Source organism: Symphalangus syndactylus, chromosome 13 (genome assembly GCF_028878055.3).
Source record: "Symphalangus syndactylus isolate Jambi chromosome 13, NHGRI_mSymSyn1-v2.1_pri, whole genome shotgun sequence".
Taxonomy (NCBI): domain Eukaryota; kingdom Metazoa; phylum Chordata; class Mammalia; order Primates; family Hylobatidae; genus Symphalangus; species Symphalangus syndactylus.
In genome coordinates this window covers 65,061,180-65,079,916 of record NC_072435.2, presented here as the reverse complement: position 1 = coordinate 65,079,916, position 18,737 = coordinate 65,061,180, and the positions used below count along the sequence as shown (strand labels likewise).

The window sequence follows — 18,737 nt, the reverse complement described above, 5'->3', positions numbered from 1 at the left end:
TATTATGCTGAAAAGTCCCTGCACTGGTCTGTGATCAGTTATTTATCAGAGAAACTGCAACAGTCTCTGTTACTTTTGCCTACTGGCTACAAATCTGCTCTGGAAAATTCCAGTCATTCCAGTCACCTGCCCTGGGAGATGTCATTCATTCCAAGTCAATTCAGATGCACAATTCCAGATCCTGGCTGAGTTAAGTGATGACCTTAGTTGTGTGCATATAGTATGGTCTCATACTGAATCAAAAAGTCTTATCTAGTATTTACAAGCATCAGGAGAGGAAAGTAGTTATCTTCAAAATTACCAGAAGCACAATGATACGTAATAGGAAATTATAAACGTTCCTCTTAAAGAAACATTACCAAGCTGATGCTAAATCTATTACACCTTTGCTCATGCAACAAAGGTTTATTGTGTGTACAATATATGCCAGGCACTGTGCTGGGCACTGGGAATACCCTTATAAGCAGAACAAATATGGTCCCCATCCTCAAGGATTAGTAAAATTTACTACAAATCTTATCTTAAATTAATCATTGTCATAAACAAGCACAAATATATTTACAGTTGAACTTCACATCTCTGCATTGCAATTCTCTCTCTCTAAAATAAATAGTTTCTGTCTGTATTTAGTAGTTCATAAGGGTAGTTATAAGACAGTAACCTCTGAGGAAAAAGCACCCTTTAATTTTCTTAAAGCCTTGGAGTCTTTTTTTTTTTTTGAGACACCTTCTCACTCAGTTGCCCAAGCTGGAGTGCGGTAGCATGGTCATAGCTTACGGTAACCTCAAACTTCTGGGCTCAAGCCATCCTCCTGCCTCAGCCTTTTGAGCAACTAGGACTACAGATGTGCGCCACTATGCCTGGCCAATTTATTTATTTATTGGTTTAATCCCCCCTTTTTTTTTTTTTGATACGGAGTCTCACTATGTTGCCTACGCTGGTCTTGAACTCCTGGCCTCAATCAATCTTCCCACCATAGCCTCCCAAAGGGCTGAGATTTCTGGCGTGAGCCACCACACCTGGCCTGCCTTGGAATCTTAATGTAAAGTTTCTTGACTGTCTTCTATGACTACAGGGAGCCTGATGAGACTCCACTGGAATTTTCAGTGACACTTATGGTTAACAGACATTAATATAACCCAACAAGCCCCCAGTTATCAATGGATGTTGAGATAAAAGTTCTAACTTCAGATGCTCTGGCTATAAGTCTAGCCCTATAAATGGAACTCAGGTCTGGGTCACTTACTGCTTAAAAGCCAAACAACTCAGAAACTGTGGTCAAAGGAATGCTAGCTTTATTTGAGAAGTCAGCAACCAGGGGAAGGCAGTGAACTGGGTTGAAAGGCCACCTTTCAGAATTGTGCCTCTAGGTAAAGGATTTTTAAGGGAAATTAAGATAAATGAAGATCAAAACAGTCTTGTGAAATGTGAGCAGTTTCAGTCAGCTGGGCAGTTAATCATTGCTTTCTTGGTGAAAGTTTTGCAACCTTCTGCAGGTGCCATCAGCCTATTCTTACAGGCTAGTCAGCCCATTCCCAGAGCTGTTGGTCAGCATATTTTCTTTCTTTCTTTTTTTCTTTTCTCTTTTCTTTTTTCTTTTTTTTTGAGACAGAATCTTGCTCTGTTGCCCAGGCTGGAGTATGGTGTTGAAATCTTGGCTCACTGCAACCTCTGCCTCCCCAGTTCAAGTGCTTCTCCTGCCTCAGCTGCCCAAGTAGCTGGGATTACAGGCACAGGCCACCACACCCAGCTAATTTTTGTATTTTTAGCAGAGACGGGGTTTCACCATGTTGGCCAGGCTGGTCTCAAACTCCTGGCCTCAAGTGATCCCACCTCGGCCTCTCAGAGTGCTGGGATTATAAGCGTGAGCCACCAAGCCCAGCCAGCATATTTTCTTTTATCTCTGTGGAAGGTCCTGTTTTCTTGAGGCTGTTTTTGGGGACTAATATACAAACTTAAGGAAAACAATAATATTATTCAAACAAGCAAGCTTTTCTCTAACATGGAATTAATACTGTTAGAACCACATTTGCCTTTCTGGCACAGATAGATCATTTAATCTGTGATCTTCTCTCACTAGGTAAACTAAAATGACTTTTATATAATGTATTATGTAACATTCACAACACTAATTGAATCTGGTATAATATTTCTGCCCTGGGTGGACTGTTTTTTGTTTTTTTTTTCCTGATCCGTTACATAGCTCTGGGCCTCCTTGGTCTCTGAATCTCCACTGCCTTGTGTTACAAGAGTGAGAGCCAAGGGGATAGTGGTATTCACAGCTGTGCCAGTTTTTCCTCTGTTGGCTGAACTTTTAGAGGCTAAGTCATCCCTCTGTAGTCTCACATGATGAGCCCAGAACGGACAGAATGTCATCCTGTGAGTGCAACTTGACTCACCTACGTGTACTTGCTCTGCACATGAGAGAAAATGCATGCAACACTAGCCCTTCTTGAATTAATAGCATGGATAGGCAGTCTCGGTTGGTCAGTGTTTGAAGGTTCCCCCCACATTTCTGTTTTAGGAGTTAAATCAAGGCTATCCACTCAATGTTTCTCAAAGTATGGTTGCAGACCACATCCACTGAATTAGCAAGGGTGCTTATTTAAGCTGCAGGCTCCTAGGCAACCTAGATCTGGGACTTAGGACCTAGAAATTGACATTTTAAACAGGCTCCCTAGAAGTCTGCAGGATGTTTGACCCAGACTGAGAATGCTGAAATGATCAGCACTAGGGCAGTCGTTCAACCTAAACTTTGCTGCATGTTGGAATCTCTGGTGATCTTTTAAAAATTCTGACGCCTGACTCCCATTCTCAGATATTAGGATTCATTAGGTATGTAGAGCAACCTGGGCATCAGGATTTTTCCAAACTCCCCAGACCATTGTAATGTATAGCAGAGTTTAGGAACAGCTGCACTAGAACACATCAATTAATTCCTCCGATTTCATCTGCAAATTGCCTCAGATCTATTCTACCCAGGGCAAATAAAATTCTGGGCCACTGTGCAGATGAGGATTTAAAAGGACTGATTTCTTTGTATGTTATTTCTTGTGTGTGATTATGGAGAAGGCAGTGAATTACCAGATGGGATACTAATTTATGGACAAGGATATGGGTAACTAGAGATTTGCTCATATCAATATAATAGAGGATTGTCTGTCTCCGTTCCTTATTGCTACTCCCAGAAACTGATTTTACTCCACCATAGCCTATTTCAGGCTTTTCCAGCTGTGGTTTGTAACTCATTATGGGATTCTTAAATCAGGTTAATGGCTTGTAACCAGTATTTTTAGTGGAATGGAATGGAGAACAATAGAATAGAATAGAATAGAATAGAATAGAATAGAATAGAATAGAATAGAATAGAATAGAAAATAGCAGAAAGCACATCATGTGGCAGGGCCAATAACTGTTTTGTGAACAACATATATCTTACTATGGTTCATGGTAAAAAAACCAAGCAAGCAAACAAAACTGGTTGACATCCTGCCCTGCATGATGTTGTTGCAATGTGATTTCATCCCTCTCTCAATCTCATTTTGCTCCCCCCTTGATTTTCCCAATTGACAGGGATTTCTAAACCTCTTCCACTGAATGGAAAGGACAGCTGTAGCTGAAGCTGATGGCTTCATTCCATTCATTTGGAAAACACAGAGATAAAAACAAGCCAGGCACGTTGCACTCTTCCTGAAAAAGTGTCATTCCTTGGAGAAGGGCTCAGATGCTGAATACACAACTTTCTCTTTCAGAAAGAACTGGCATCAAACCCATTCTGCCTTCAAGTTTTGGAGATGCAGAGCTTTTAGTTCCTCTGCTAATAGAGCCTCGTTTGAATACTCTGCTTGAAAGGCAAAAGACATCTGCCTCATCTTCAATCAAGGAAAAATAGACCAACTGTACAGCAGGCAGAATCTCTATGATGACGGGAATTTTGTCTATCAATGGATGTAATTAATCCTTTGGCTTGAGGGCAATAAAATTTTGTCTTAAAGTAGCAGATCCTGCTCCATCAAACCAAAACTCAATTGGGAGTAAATGCAAACATGTATCTATATTGAGAGACAGATTTTACTCTGATTAGAAAGATGAAGGAGGGATTTGGGGATAAACAATATGAAAATTGCTGAGCAGAGCTGAGCCAGCCAGAAGAAAAAGTGATAGCAAGAGAAACTGTAGGCAGATGCAATGGCAGGATAAAATAGCTATGCCAGGGGTGTGATGGGGCCTGAGGACAGCATGGCATGGAGACAGACACGTGTTAGGGAACCAAGTGGTGGGAGGACAAGCCCACTGAGAGTGTTGCTGAACTGTAGCAAATCAGTAACTATAATTAGCATAGCCTCAGCAATGACAATAATGATCATATTCTGAAAAAAATTATTGGTCTCTGCTTAAAATGGCTTGAAGTCCTGATAAGGGTGACATTCCATTTCATAACAAATACTTTTGGAATGGACTTGACCAACAATCTAGAGATTTTCTTTCAGTTGATCAACTTTGATTTCCAAAGGTGGAGTTACTTTTATGAACCCCCAGAATCTGAGACAGGTCTCAGTTAATTTAGAAAGTTTATTTTGCTAAGGTTGAGGATGTGCACCCATGACACAGCCTCAAGTGGTTGGTCCTGATGACTTGTGCCCAAAGCGGTCAGAACAGTTTGGTTTTATACATTGTAGGAAGACATGAGACATCGATCAACATATGTAAGATAAACATTGGTTCAGTCTGGAAAAGCCGGGGACGACTCAAAGTGGGGAGGGGGCTTCCGGGTCATAGGTAGATAAGAGACAAATGGTTGCATTCTTCTGGATTTCTGATTAAGCCTCTCCAAAGGAGGCAATCAGATATGCATTAATCTCAGTGAGCAGAGCAATGACTTTAATAGAATGGGAGGCAGGTTTGCTGTAAGCAGTTCCCAACTTGACTTTCCCCTTTAGCTTAGTGATTTTGGGAACCCAAGATATTTTTCTTTCACACTTTGGATAAGTAAGATGTGTGACCCTGCAAGGAATAACAAAAATTATTCTGCTTATATATTCTTAGAGGATACATTGATGTCTCAGTGATTGTCATTCATCTTTCACAGCACCTAGCAAAATACTCAATAAATTTGTGCTAAAAACAAAATCACCAGCTCTTCTTGCTCTACTTGTCCTCTTTCAATATCTTGCTTTAGTGTTTGCACCAAATAAACCCTCACTCTGCATATTTGCTTTCTGCTTAGAAGCTAAGAAAGGACTTGCTAGCACAATTTGATCCATACTTCTGAATAAAAAATAACCAGAGATAAAGTTATTCTTTGGTCAAATGACATAGATTGAAGCCAATATATAAATGAGATCATTTTTTAAAATTGCACTATAGGTCTCAAGAATATAACTGTTAGACAATTGATATGGAATATGTGAGAATAGGCTACAGCAAGTCTTTAAGCATAAAGCCAAGACAGATCAAGTTTATCTATTAACTTCATCCAATAAGATTTAACTGGCCAGGCATAGTGGCACATAGCTGTAATCCCAGCACTTTGGGAGGCCAAGGCGGGCAGATCACTTGAGCCCAGGAAGTTCAAGACCAGTCTAGGCAACATGGTGAAACCCAGTCTCTACAAAAAATACAAAAATTAGCCCGGCATAGTGGCATGCACCTGTAGACCCAGCTACTCAGGAGGCAGAGGTGGAAGGATTGCTTGAGCCCAGGAGGTTGAGGCTGCAGTGAGCCAACGATTACACCACTGCACTCCAGTCTGGATGACAGAGGGAGACTCTGTCCCATTAAAAATTGAAAAAAAAAAAAAAAAAAAAAAAAGATTTAATCATGCTCCGCAATTCTTTAAAAAACAGACAACAAAACAGATTTTTTAGATTGTGCAACAACTCTGAGATGCTCTGAGAAACAAGAAGAGAATCACCAAGTTCATTTTTATTTTACACTTCCAGGGAGAGTACCATTCTCCAGGCATGGAGAGAACCCTTCTAAGCTAGTATAAATAACCCAAGTGTTATCTAAAACTAGTCTCCTGTTGGTAAATATTGGCTTTGTAGTTGTTACTTTATTTCAAATCCTGAATAAACAGAACCTTCAGTTAGTGGGACAGTGATTTTCAAACACCACTATATGTCAGAACTTTCTGCACAGCTTGGTAAACATGCAACTGCCTAGATCCAAGTCTATGAAATCACCCAGGAAAATTTAAAAGAATGCTGATGGCTGGCCTCATCCTAGATCAATTGAATCAGAATCTCTAAGGATATAAGACCCAGCCGTTGGTATTTTCTTCTTTTTTTTTTTTTTTTTTTTTTTTGAGACGGAGTCTCACTCTGTCACCCAGGCTGGAGTGCAATGGCACAATCTCGGCTCACTGCAACCTCTGCCTCCCGGGTTCAAGCAATTCTCCTGCCTCAGCCTCCCAAGCAGCTGGGATTACAGGTCCCTGCCACTACACCCGGCTAATTTTTGTATTTTTAGTAGAGACTGGGTTTCACCACGTTGGTCAGGCTGGTCTCGAACTCCTGACTTCAAGTGATCCACCCGACTCGGCCTCCCAAAGTGCTGGGATTATGGGCGTGAGCCACCATGCCCTGCTGCCATTGGTATTTTCTAAAAGTCCCCTTATGAGATTCTAAGGTGCAGACTCGGGTTGAGAACTCCTGCCCTACTGAGTCTGATTTAGTAGTCAGGGTCGGGGTCCAGGCCTCTCCATATTTAATAGATATCACAAGTGATTCAGACCTATGGCCTTTGGATCTTATTCTTCAAAACAATGGCGTAGGTCACGTCAAAGATCTAGAGAACACCAAAGCTCTATAAACTGATGACTCTAAAAATGGACATACCTCACTCCTCCTTTGACTTTTTTTTACTGAAACACTACCTCTTAAATAAAATTTGGCCTGCATCATAAGGAGGGAGGATTTTTTATTTATTTATTTATTAGAGATGAAGTCTTGCTATATTGCCCAGGCTGGTCACAAACTCCTGGCCTAAGTAATCCTCCTGCCTGGGCCTCCCAAAGTGCTGGGATTATAGGCATGAGCCACTGCACCTGGCAAAAGGATTACCTTAAATAGCACAACCAGATTTGTTAACTGATTACACATGGTTAAAGATAGAAAAATGTGTTATATTAGGGCAAAAGTTGATTTTCGTCTGAATGTAGTATCAGAATTCCATAAGCAAATGATTGCATTTCTGAGGAAAAAAACTCAAAAATTAATGTCTAATAAAAATCAGTTTTAGAAGTAAGTTTTAATTCAGAAAACACTATTTATATTAAATCATAATGAACATTTAAAAGCTACTTAAAATAAAGAGCCAAGGGGATAGATACCAGGAGAGTCATTACAGCATTATTTTTAGTAGCAAAAAAGTCAAAAACAACTTAAATGTCTTAAATGTCTATTCAAAAAGGAACTAGCTAAACAAAATACTATATACTATTAACTATTAATGTTAATATATAGAGAGAGCAGCCATTAAAAAGAATGCTGCTGCTATCTATATATTAATTTTTTAAATCTTCAAGATATACCTGAAAAATAGAAGCAAATGGCAGATACATATGTAGTATAAAATCATTTGTGTTTTTTAAAATAGGCCTGTATGAAAATCCATGAGATTTCTCTGGAAAGATACACAATAAACGGATCATCGTGATTTCCTCCAGGGAGAGAAACTTTGCGGCTAAGAAAAGGAGACTTTCTCCACTAACCGTCCTTTGGACCTTTGGGATTTTTATACCATTTGAATTATTCAATCAAAATTTTTAAAAAGAAAAGATCGGCTGGGGGCGGTGTCTCACGCCTGTAATCCCAGCACTTTGGGAGGCCGAGGCAGGTGGATCACGAGGTCAGGAGATTGAGACCATCCTGTCTAACACGGTGAAACCCCGTCTCTACTAAAAATACAAAAAATTAGCCGGGCATGGTGGCGGGCGCCTGCAGTCCCAGCTGCTAGGGACAGTGAGGCAGAAGAATGGCCTGAACCCGGGAGGCCGAGCTTGCAGTGAGCTGAGATCCCGCCACTGCACTCCAGCCTGGGCGACAGAGTGATACTCCATCTCAAAAAAAAAAAAAAAAAGAAGATCAAGTGTAAACTGTAAGTTTTTTTTTTTTTTTTTTTTGAGATGGAGTCTCGCTCTGTCGCCCAGGCTGGAGTGCAGTGGCGCAATCTCGGCTCACTGCAAGCTCCGCCTCCCGGGTTCACGCCATTCTCCTGCCTCAGCCTCTCCGAGTAGCTGGGACTACAGGCGCCCGCCACCACGCCCGACTAATTTTTTGTATTTTTAGTAGAGACGGGGTTTCACCGTGGTCTCGATCTCCTGACCTCGTGATCCGCCCGCCTCGGCCTCCCAAAGTGCTGGGATTACAAGCGTGAGCCACCGCGCCCGGCCAAACTATAAGTTTTAAAGTGCATCTTGTTGCAAACAAAACCCTGGTATATAGTAAGCATTCAATAAATGTTTATTAAACAAACCTGTTACCTTTTCCCTCTTATTCAGTCATTCAATCTCCTCTTCCCTTGGTGTTTGGGGAGGGAGTAGGAGGCAGAGGATAACTAAAGTTTCACATAATACGCCTTAGTGCTTTGTGGGTGCTAAGTGTGTGCTAAGCATTATGCTAAATAACATCTTGACATATGTTCATAATCTCAGGTAATTCGACAACATCCCTGTGAAGCAAATATTATCTCTCTTTTACAGATGAGAAAATTGAGGCTCAGAGAGGTCACTGCAAGCCCAAGCAAATTGCATTTTATACACACACACACGCATGCATACACACATGCACACACACACACACACACACAAAGAAACCCTTTTTTGGGGACAGGGGAGACAGTTTTGCTCTATCGCCTGGGCTGGAGTGCAGTGGCACGATCTCAGCTCACTGCAACCTCCGCTTCCTGGGTTCAAGCGATTTTCATGCCTGAGCCTCCCCTGTAGCTGGGATTACAGGCAGGCACCACCATGCCCGGCTAATTTTTGTATTTTTAGTAGAGACGGGATTTCACCATGTTTGCCAGGCTGGTGTTGAACTCCTGACCTGAAGTGATCCACCCACCTCAGCCTCCCAAAGTGCTGGGATTACAGGTGTGAACCACTGCACCCGGCCACAAAGGAACAATTTTAAAGTATGTTCAAAATGCTATGGGGATGATGAACATTAATATTCTTTGCCCTTCAAAAGGGTCATAGTAAGGGAAACATTTATGCATAATATTACTATGATGCAAGCCAAGAGCGAGTACCATGTGGGAACTTTAAAGGGAAGAAATCCCCCAGGAAAGAGAAAGAAGGACTCAAGGAAGGCTTCAGAGAGGAGGACATGATTAAGTAGGACTTGGAAAGGAGACATCAGGAGAAAAGTCATGTGAATCATGTGTTCGGCACTATGCCAAGTGCTTTGTATACATTATCATATTTTATTATTTTAATCATAACCATTCTAAGTATTACGGTTCCCAACTTTAGAGGACTAAACCAAAACCTAAAGAAGAAATTTCCCCAAATGTTCTAGTTCACATTTAATGTCTCCTTACCTCCTAATGGCCTCCTCTATCAGGGATTTTATATAACTTGTGGATGTGCCCACACACACACATTCCTTAACTCTAATGCAAGTATAAACTACTTGAGACAGAAACCTTTATTCCATATTTCTTTAATATCCCCTCATTATATGCTTTTATATAGATGCTGAAATATGGTAACATTTTAGTGTCTAAGTAAGTCTGTATACCTACCTATTTTTATTTTTTTGTAAAGGTTTTATGACAACAGATGAAAGGAAATTATTCAACCACCTCAAGTCTCCTCATCTGAAATATTGGGTTCCATTCATCTGGTTTGGAAATCTTGCAACTAAAGCCCGGAATGAAGGTAGAATCAGAGACAGTGTTGATCTGCAATCATTGATGACTGTAAGTATATTATAAATCATAAGAAAAAGATGCTAGAGACCAAGAAGGACCTGGATATAACATGTTAGACCAGGAAGAGTCAGCTTTGTTCAGTCGTGGTTCCAGAGGAACTGGAAAGATTGGACTAGTGTCAGACCCCTCAACATGCAGGACAGAGGTGGTACGCAGGTTAAACTCAGGTCGCTTGGAAATGGTTCCTTGGAAGCTGCGTTTTAAACAGAATCGTGCTTTGTAATAGGCTCTGTAAGAAAGTATTCCTTGATTGATTAGCCAAGGGTCGCCAAGGGCTCGAAAAACTATGGTGCCCATGAAGTATATTTGCCATCCCTGGCTCCAGGATCCTAGAAAAAAACCTGGAGGAGAAATAAACCTCCCCAGCCAAATATTTCCCCCAAATTGGAATATCGTGAGGTTAAGCCAGGCTTTCAGATACTCTAGTAAGTAAAATAGTATTTTCATTAAACAAAATAACCCTGAAATCATCTGAAAAAAAAAAACTTTATGTAAGGGCTGGATATATTTGTGCCATGACAGTCCCCTCCCAGGATTAGGCTAATGGGAGTGAATTGTTTAAAAATAGTGCCCAAATTGATGTGAACTCTTTTCCCTAGTCTTCCATAATAACTTGTGTGCAATCGATGAAAAAAATCAAAGAATCCTGTCCTTCCTGCTTCAGAGATAGATTTTCTATCAATATGTTTGTTATAGCCTCCATTTGTGGGAGGAAACAGGAGTAATTATATCTCTTTTCTAAGATCTACAGTAAGCATGTTTTAAAATGAGAGAAACAAAAAATTTGCTTTCCAGATTACCTACCAAAATTGATAAAAATTACTTATTTAAAATGTTAACAATTTCTTTCTCACCATGACTTTGGGCCAATATACATGTTGGAAATTATGGGTTCAATAGAATGGCAGGGGGATATTTCTATGAAGTCCTTTTTTTTTGGAAATAGAGTCTCACTCTGTTGTCCAGGTTACAAGCAGCACAGTGGCACAATCATGGCTCACTGCAGGCTTGACCTCTTGTACTCAAGTGATTCTCCCACCTCAGCCTCTGGAGTAACTGGGACTACAGGCGTGTGCCACCAAGCCCAGCTAGTTTATTTATTTATTGTGGAAACAATATCTTTCTATATTGCCCAGGCTTATCTCAAACTCCTGGGCTCAAGAGATCCTCCTGCCTCGGCCACCCTAAGTGCTAGGATTATAGGCATGAGCCACCACACCTGGCCATGACTTATTTTAATACTTTTTAAAATGTCCAAATGTACTCGTCAATGAACTCATTGCTCCAATGATGTTCATTGATTGATGGTCATTTTTAGGACTTTCCTTTTGGAGTATCCTTGAGAACCAATTTACTAGCCTTACAGTCAGCCCTGTAAAAGACATGCTCACATTCTGAATCCCAGTAAGTACTTATTACCACACCTGTCATCTTAGTAAATCATGCTCGATCTGTTTCTGGCTTAGGAAATGAATCGATACCGCTCTTGGTGCAGCCTCTTATTCGGTTATGACTGGGTTGGGATTCCGCTGGTTTACACCCAGGTAAGAAATACTTTGCCAGGAATTCTTTATTTCTACTTGCCCACCTTGGCACTGTAGCTTTGCTGTGGGAGGCCAGCACTGTACCCTCACTCTGGTCTCTCTCTGTTCCAGGTTGTCACTCTTGCTGTCTATACCTTCTTCTTTGCGTGCCTGATTGGACGCCAGTTTTTGGATCCCACCAAAGGCTACGCAGGGCATGACTTGGATCTTTACATTCCAATCTTCACCCTCCTACAATTCTTCTTCTATGCAGGATGGCTCAAGGTAGCCAGTTGTCTCAGGCCCACGTTGTAATCTGTTATGTTCCAGACGCTCCACACCGATCCTTTACTGAGTCTTTAGCAAATCATTCATGAGTGAGTCAAAGGTAGATTTAACATGTAATAGTCAGCAATGTTATTACTTTTCTGCCAGGGATTCAAGTAACAGGGATATAGTCAGTACTGTCTGAAGCAGCTCATTTGTGCAAAGAGATTAGAAGAACAGTCTTTTATGGCTATTGATTCTCTTTTAAGTTTCTGTGTGTTCCCATTAGGGTTACAATAATGTAACTAAAGTCATAAGTGTACTTGCATTGATATTGTACACCACAATAAGCAACTAGGCAGAGTAAAAGAGTCAGCAAGAAGCCTTGTAAATCAGACTTAACCATAAATGTTGTAGTAGAATCTTGGTTATGCTCAACTCTATAAATAGTTATTGCAATTCCCTGAAATTCTGCTAGCTGTCCCACAACATTAAATGTACCCCATTTTTTTTTTCCCCTGAGACAGAGTCTTGCTCTGTTGCCCAGGCTGGAGTACAGTAACACTATCTCGGCTCACTGCAACCTCCGCCTCCCGGGTTGAAGCAATTCTCCTACCTCAGCCTCCCAAGTAGCTGGGATTACAGGCGTGAGCCACCATGCCGGTCTAAATGTACCCCATTTTCAAAACCAGAACTGAGACTCAGAATTCATCAGAATCAGAACCAGAAACACCAGAAATAATGACAACATCTGGTTTGCCAGGGAATTAAACAGGTTCAGGAAGTGAGAATGGCTTGCCTAACTATCTGTGTAGAATTTTCCTTGCTTCCCCTCCCTTCACCACCACCTCCTCAATGTATGTGTGTAAATATCACAGACCTGATTCTTCCATCACCTCTGTAAACTTCCAAATGGGAAATATGTGATAGAAAAAAATCAATGACAATGGCTTCATTAAGTTCATTGAAAGGCAATGATGGTATGAAGATGATATTCGTAAAGTAGAATTTTCAAATGTTTGGCCTTCCAAAGAGCCATTTGTTGTTGTGACCCGTTGAGGCCTTCAGGTTGCAGTGAAATTTTCCCTGCAGAAGCCTTTCCTTTCACTGGTTTGAATCTTAACCAAAAAAATAATATGTTGACATTTCAAATTATACTCCAAAGAGTAAAGCCAAGTCCCTTACAAATGGCAAAAGCATTTTTAATCGGATTACCGTGATTCTTAATTATTTCTACCTGCGTAAGAGCAAGAAAGCAGAAGAGACTAATGACTTTCATCTTCCATTAGAGGAAAAATTAGACTTTAGCTTTATAAATATAAAATCACCACAGTGGCCCAAATACTCAATCATTCTCAAAAAGTACTTTTCTTTCTTTCCCCTGAGTTGCACCAAGCTTTTTATTCTTTGTTTTGTGTCCATGTAAGGTGCTTGACCAGCCTGTAAAGAGCAGATAATGGTTCCTTCCATCTGACATGCTTTCTAAAATATTTACATCCTTTTCCTTTATAAACTGTTTTAAAGTCAGGTGCAGTGGCTCATGCCTGTAACCCCAGCATTTTGGGAGGCTGAGGTAGGAGGATTGCTCAGGAGTTCAAGACCAGCCTAGGCAATATGGCGAAACCCCATCTCTATAAAAAAAAAAAAAAAAATACAAAAAAAATTAGCAGGCATGGTGGTGCATGCCTGCAGTCCCAGATACCTGGGAGGCTGAGGTGGAAGGGTCACTTGAGCCCAGGAGGCCAAGGGTGCAGTGAGCCATGTTCACGCCACTGCACTCCAGCCTGGGTAACAGAGCAAGACCCTGTCTAAAATAAAAAAAAAAAATCTTAAAAGACAAAATATTAAAAGGCGCAATCTGTGCTCCATTAAAGGATAGGCAAACCTGCTGGGTGTGGTGGCGCACGCCTGTAATCCCAGCACTTTGGGAGGCTGAGGCAGGAGAATCACTTGAACCTGGGAGGCGGAGGTTGCGGTGAGCCAAGATCATGCCATTGCACTCCAGCCTGGGCAACAAGAGTGAAACTCCATCTCAAAAAAAAAAAAAAAAAAAAAAAAAAAGATAGGCAAACCTAAACACCAATGGGTTGTGCCTCCATTTCTAAACAGCTGTTCTATCTCAACAATTAGGATATTTATAAATCTTTTCAAAGTGTAGAAAAGCCATCTTAACCTTATGAATAGAATATCACTCAGTTACTTGCTGAAAATGCAGCCCCCAGTGGAATAAAAGATATATTTTGAGATTGGTCAATTCAGAAACATACATGCTATTTTGTCAATTTAATGTAGACTACGATAATATATGCAGGACTGATTGCATAAAAATGAAAATCTGGATAGAATAAAAATAGGTTTCAGGACTCAACCAGTACCCTTAATTAATCTAAGTAAATCTCCAGGCAAGAAAGGGCAGATAGCCCCATGGAACTGGTGACAAGAACTTCAACATAGATATCAGTGTGAGGCTTACTGATTCAGGGCACAGACCTGCCTAAGGAAAGGCACTTAAAATAAGAGCCACATATGAAAATCCCCTGGGAGCTTTACCCCACACTGATGCCTGGGCTCAACCTCACACTGCTTAAATCACAATCTCTCGGGGAGGGACCCAGGCATCAGTCGGGTTTTTTTAAGAGCTCCTAAGGTGATTTTAATGTGCAGCCAAAGTTGAAAAAAACTGCTCTAAGTATTAATACATTGACTTAAATCCTAAAAGATAAGTAGGTAGATTTTCTACTGAATAGTTTCAGAATCTAGAATGTTTAGACTCTAGAAGCTAATGACATGGTGCCTTCATTTTACACATTTAAAATTTTTTTCCATCTAGACTCAATGTAAAATCTCCCCCTCCCCCAACTCTCTCCCTGTCTCTCTCTCTCACGCACACACACAGGCATGCACACATGTCCAGATAATAAAAACCAAGGGAAATTTTTCAACAAGGAAAATGATAGATGAGTTGTATTTGACATATAAACCTCTCATCAAGAAGGCTATTCAATTCAGGAACATGATAAGAATATTTAATATTGATCAAATATTAAAAGATTTGTGACAATAGCTACCTAACATTTTCCCGGCAGGAAAACTAACTTACTGGATAAGGGTAAATCCTTTAGGGTAAAACTAGGTAAGCCTCAATTTCCAGCTTTAGGACTTACTAGCTCTCTAACTCATTTACTTAGCAGTTATGTTCAACAACTGTGAAAGCTCGGCTGGGCACAGTGGCTCACGCCTGTAATCTCAACACTTTGGGAGGTTGAGGAGGGCAGAACACCTGAGCTCAGGGGTTCAAGACCAGCCTGGCCCACATGGTGAAACCCCATCTCTACTGAAAAAAAATCCAAAAAAAATTAGCTGGATGTGATGGTGCTCACCTGTAGTCCCAGCTACTCAGGAGACTGAGGCAGGAGAATTGCTTGAACCTGGGAGGTAGAGTTTGCAGTGAGCCGAGATTATGCCACTGCACTCCAGCCTGGGCAACAGGGTGAGACACTGTCTAAAAAAATAAAAATAAAAATAAAATAAATTGTGAAAGCCTCTTATATTATTTTCTTTAATTGTGATTTAAGTCTTTCTTTACTGTTTAACCTTCTCCCTGTGTACATTTTGTCTTATCATCTGGGCCCTGTAATTCCCTGAAAGCATAGCCTGTGTACCCTTCAGAGTGCCTTGCAAATAGTTGGTTCTCCTTCACTATTCAGTCATTTGATTTGGTTTCTAAATAGGACATGGCTTCCCCTGATAGGGCCTGCATTGTCACCAGTTGAATGGACAGATCCATTTGGAGAGCATACCTACGAAGGTGCATCATTCATGGTTTGAGAATCATGTCTTGCCAGCTAATAAATATCTCGGTAGAACAATCTACTCCCCTCTACTCTTCATATTATGAAAGTCACACGAGGAAGCAGAGAGGAAAACAGGAATCATCTTCAGTCTCTATTCTTAGTTTTCACAGGTATCATGATGGATTTATTTTATGTTCTCAACTACAGGTAGCAGAGCAGCTTATCAACCCTTTTGGAGAAGATGATGATGATTTTGAAACTAACTGGTGCATTGACAGAAATTTGCAGGTTAGAGGAATTTTTCTTTCTTTTTCAAATATTAATAATAAATCACTTGTGATATTTCAAATCTAAGCAGATTTCAAATGCACACCCCTTGGCTTCAGAGCTTCAGCCACAAATGAAAGAGACTTGGCTGTGCACAATGCTGTCTCAGGTCCGTTTGAAAGCTTACATATCTGGGATTTCAGCTTAGTTCCTTTTAAGTAGAATTTCAAGCCAATTTTCTTTGTGAGCCTCTCTATTAGCTTTTTCCAGCCTCTTTCATCTCAGCATAGAGCAGTATTTTAAATTGTTCTTTAGTTTGTTTTCTGTTGCCAACCAGAGAGGTTAATAGTGACTTAAAATGGTATCCAGACACAAGCTGGTGGGAGTTCCCAAAGTGGTATCACATCAATCCCAGCAGTCAGATAGCCACCAGCTGGACACTGGGAGCCTGGGCCATGCCAGCTTGTGTCTCAAATCTGCATGAAATGCACTAAATGGGCCCCAGGGCCCTTACCCTGAAGCACTATTCCAGAGAGCTTTTCATGAAGAAACTGCATGAAGGAATTTTCCTTTTAGGCAAGACTCTCCCTAGACCATTCTCTTCCCTGTGAAGGCCTTCACGTTGTTCATTTGTTTCAAGCCCTTACTCGGCAGTTAAGTAAGTTCAAACGTCTCACAGTAGATCCCAATGTCAGTCTCTTAGGGAGGACACATAATGCCTAGGTCCCTCACTTTGTCAAAATTGGAATCCCAGAGGATTAATAATGTATTCATGCATCACTTTGTCAAAGCCAAGAGGAGAGATCACCATAGCGCTGAGCAGTATAGACTTCTTGATATGTTTTTCCAAACAAAGAAATGAACAAGAAACCAGGGAATAAGAAGTGATGTCAAGTAAAAATGTGTCTCCAGGGTTAACAGAATGAAAAGTGGAATCTTCACCTTCCTGTAATATTTGAGATTAAGTAGGTGCTATCAGGTAAAACAACACCATAATTGCGAGCAAAGAATAAAAAGATGGCTCCCCTCCCTCCAGCTAAGAGGCAGCTCCACTCTGGAGTGTGTGGTTTGGTCCCGGAGTGTGGGAGGCTTCAAGCCCCACTTATCCTCATTGCCAAGTGCTCTTGGGTAGTAAACAACAGATACAACTCTCTGTGGCAGCCGTGGTCATGGCAAGTATGAACTATAGACATTTGTATATTCACTCATTTAGACTGTGTCCAGCCCACTCTAACTCTCATCTGCCCACAAAAACTTCTCCTTTTTATTTAATTTACATCTGAGTTATTCTAACAATATAACAATGATTTTAGGTCTCTCTTTTAGCTGTGGACGAAATGCACATGAGCTTACCCAAGATGAAGAAGGACATTTACTGGGACGATTCTGCTGCTCGCCCACCATACACATTGGCAGCTGCCGACTACTGCATACCCTCATTTCTGGGGTCAACAGTCCAGATGGGGTAAGTGCATTTTTTTAAAATCTCCAATATTTTCCAGCCTGAGCAACATAGTGTGACCTTGTCTCTACAAAAAAAAAAAAAAGAAAGAAAAAAAGAAAAGAAATAAAGTAGCCAACTGTGATGGCACCTGTAGTCCTAGCTACTTGGGGAGGCTGCAGTTGGAGGATTGCTTGAACCCAGGGGTTCAAGGCTGCAGTGAGCTGTGATTGCGCCATTGCACTCCAGCCTGGGTGACAAAGTGAAGCCCTGTCTCAAGAAAAATAATTACTTCATGAAAATTAAAATAAATATCTCCAATATTTAGGAAATCAGCAGATAGATCACTGTTCTAATCTTTTTACCTTTTTTGGCATTTTTTTCTACCTAAGCTTAGTTTGTAAGTCAGTCTCTGTTCAGTGGTTTTAACACAGCAATCACCCCTATGTATAATGAGCTTTAAATAAATGAGTTGAGGCCTGAAGTAAATCAGGTACAGTTCTATAATAATTTCATTAAGTCTGAGCATGTATTTGATATTGGAGAAGTGTGTGAATGTGGGAGAAGTTTAAGTATATTTGCTGAAGGCAGATGCCACAGTTTCCAAGTAAATTAAAGAGAAAAGCACAGACTAATTCAGAGAGTAAGCAACTCTCCTCTCAAAAACAAAACAAAAAAAAAAAAAACTGTAGCAAACCGGGAAGCTTTTGTGGAATTTTTCTTATAATTCTTGGCAAGACTGTGGCTCATAGTTCCCTGAGGCCTGCTCTAAGCGGATTTGTGCAGTGGGTTTCTGTCCCGTGGTTGCTGCCTGTGACCCTTCTTTCCCTCCTCCCTGAAGTGACCTGCCCTCCTCCTTCCACTTTCAGGAGGTCTCACTTCAACCCTGTTCCCTTTGCCAAATGTCTCCTAATCCCCATCAGTGATGGTTTGTGGCACTTCTCTTCCAAAGGAGCCTCTGAGGCTGAAAACCTTTCAAGACCCAAAGAAAAGGAAGACTGAAAGTGGAATTTCTGTAGTTCCAGCGAATAATGAGAAAGATTTAGGAGCCAGGAGATTTGCCTTGTTGCCCGCAAAGCACATCTTAGAGAAGGTTGCCTACTCCAGGCTAGATTTGCCTCTGCTTCTAGCTAGCCTTCTAAGACCAGACCCACCCACCCAGGGCTCCTTCCAGGCCAGAGAGCTCATCCCTGCCCTCACAGTATTCTCGGTTTCCGTGGACAGGAATCTCGTGTTGTATGCATGTCTCAGCCTTCATGATACCTTCTTCAGGGGCAGAGCTTCATGGACATCCAGCAATCTTCTTAATTTTCAGAATTAATAAGAGCTATTTTTCTGTGAGTTTGATTTTAGATAATTAAATATGCTTTATCCTTCTCCTCACTCCCACCATTCATTAATGCAAAGTACTTGAAGATTTAACTTGAAAAGAAAAGAGACCAGCAATACTGATAGAATCAGGGCATCATTGTGATGACTCTATTTAGACTGCAAATGCTCCACATGCTC

The 18,737-nt window shown here is 40.9% G+C and overlaps 1 protein-coding gene across 3 annotated transcripts in view; it reads left to right on the top strand.

The window, feature by feature from the left end:
* The window catches only part of BEST3 (bestrophin 3), an 86,814-nt gene that overhangs the window by 51,724 nt on the left and 16,353 nt on the right, over nucleotides 1-18,737 (top strand). For 2 of the 3 annotated variants that reach the window (XM_063614206.1, XM_063614207.1), the window contains 4 exons: nucleotides 9,770-9,924; nucleotides 11,403-11,480; nucleotides 15,728-15,808; nucleotides 17,101-17,252. In XM_063614206.1, the coding sequence (XP_063470276.1) occupies nucleotides 9,775-9,924; nucleotides 11,403-11,480; nucleotides 15,728-15,808; nucleotides 17,101-17,252 (461 nt within the window). In that variant the 5' untranslated portion in view covers nucleotides 9,770-9,774. Of the gene's footprint in view, nucleotides 1-9,769; nucleotides 9,925-11,402; nucleotides 11,481-11,591; nucleotides 11,745-15,727; nucleotides 15,809-17,100; nucleotides 17,253-18,737 lie in introns of all 3 variants that reach the window. The other variant, XM_055236660.2, reaches the window with a different exon arrangement.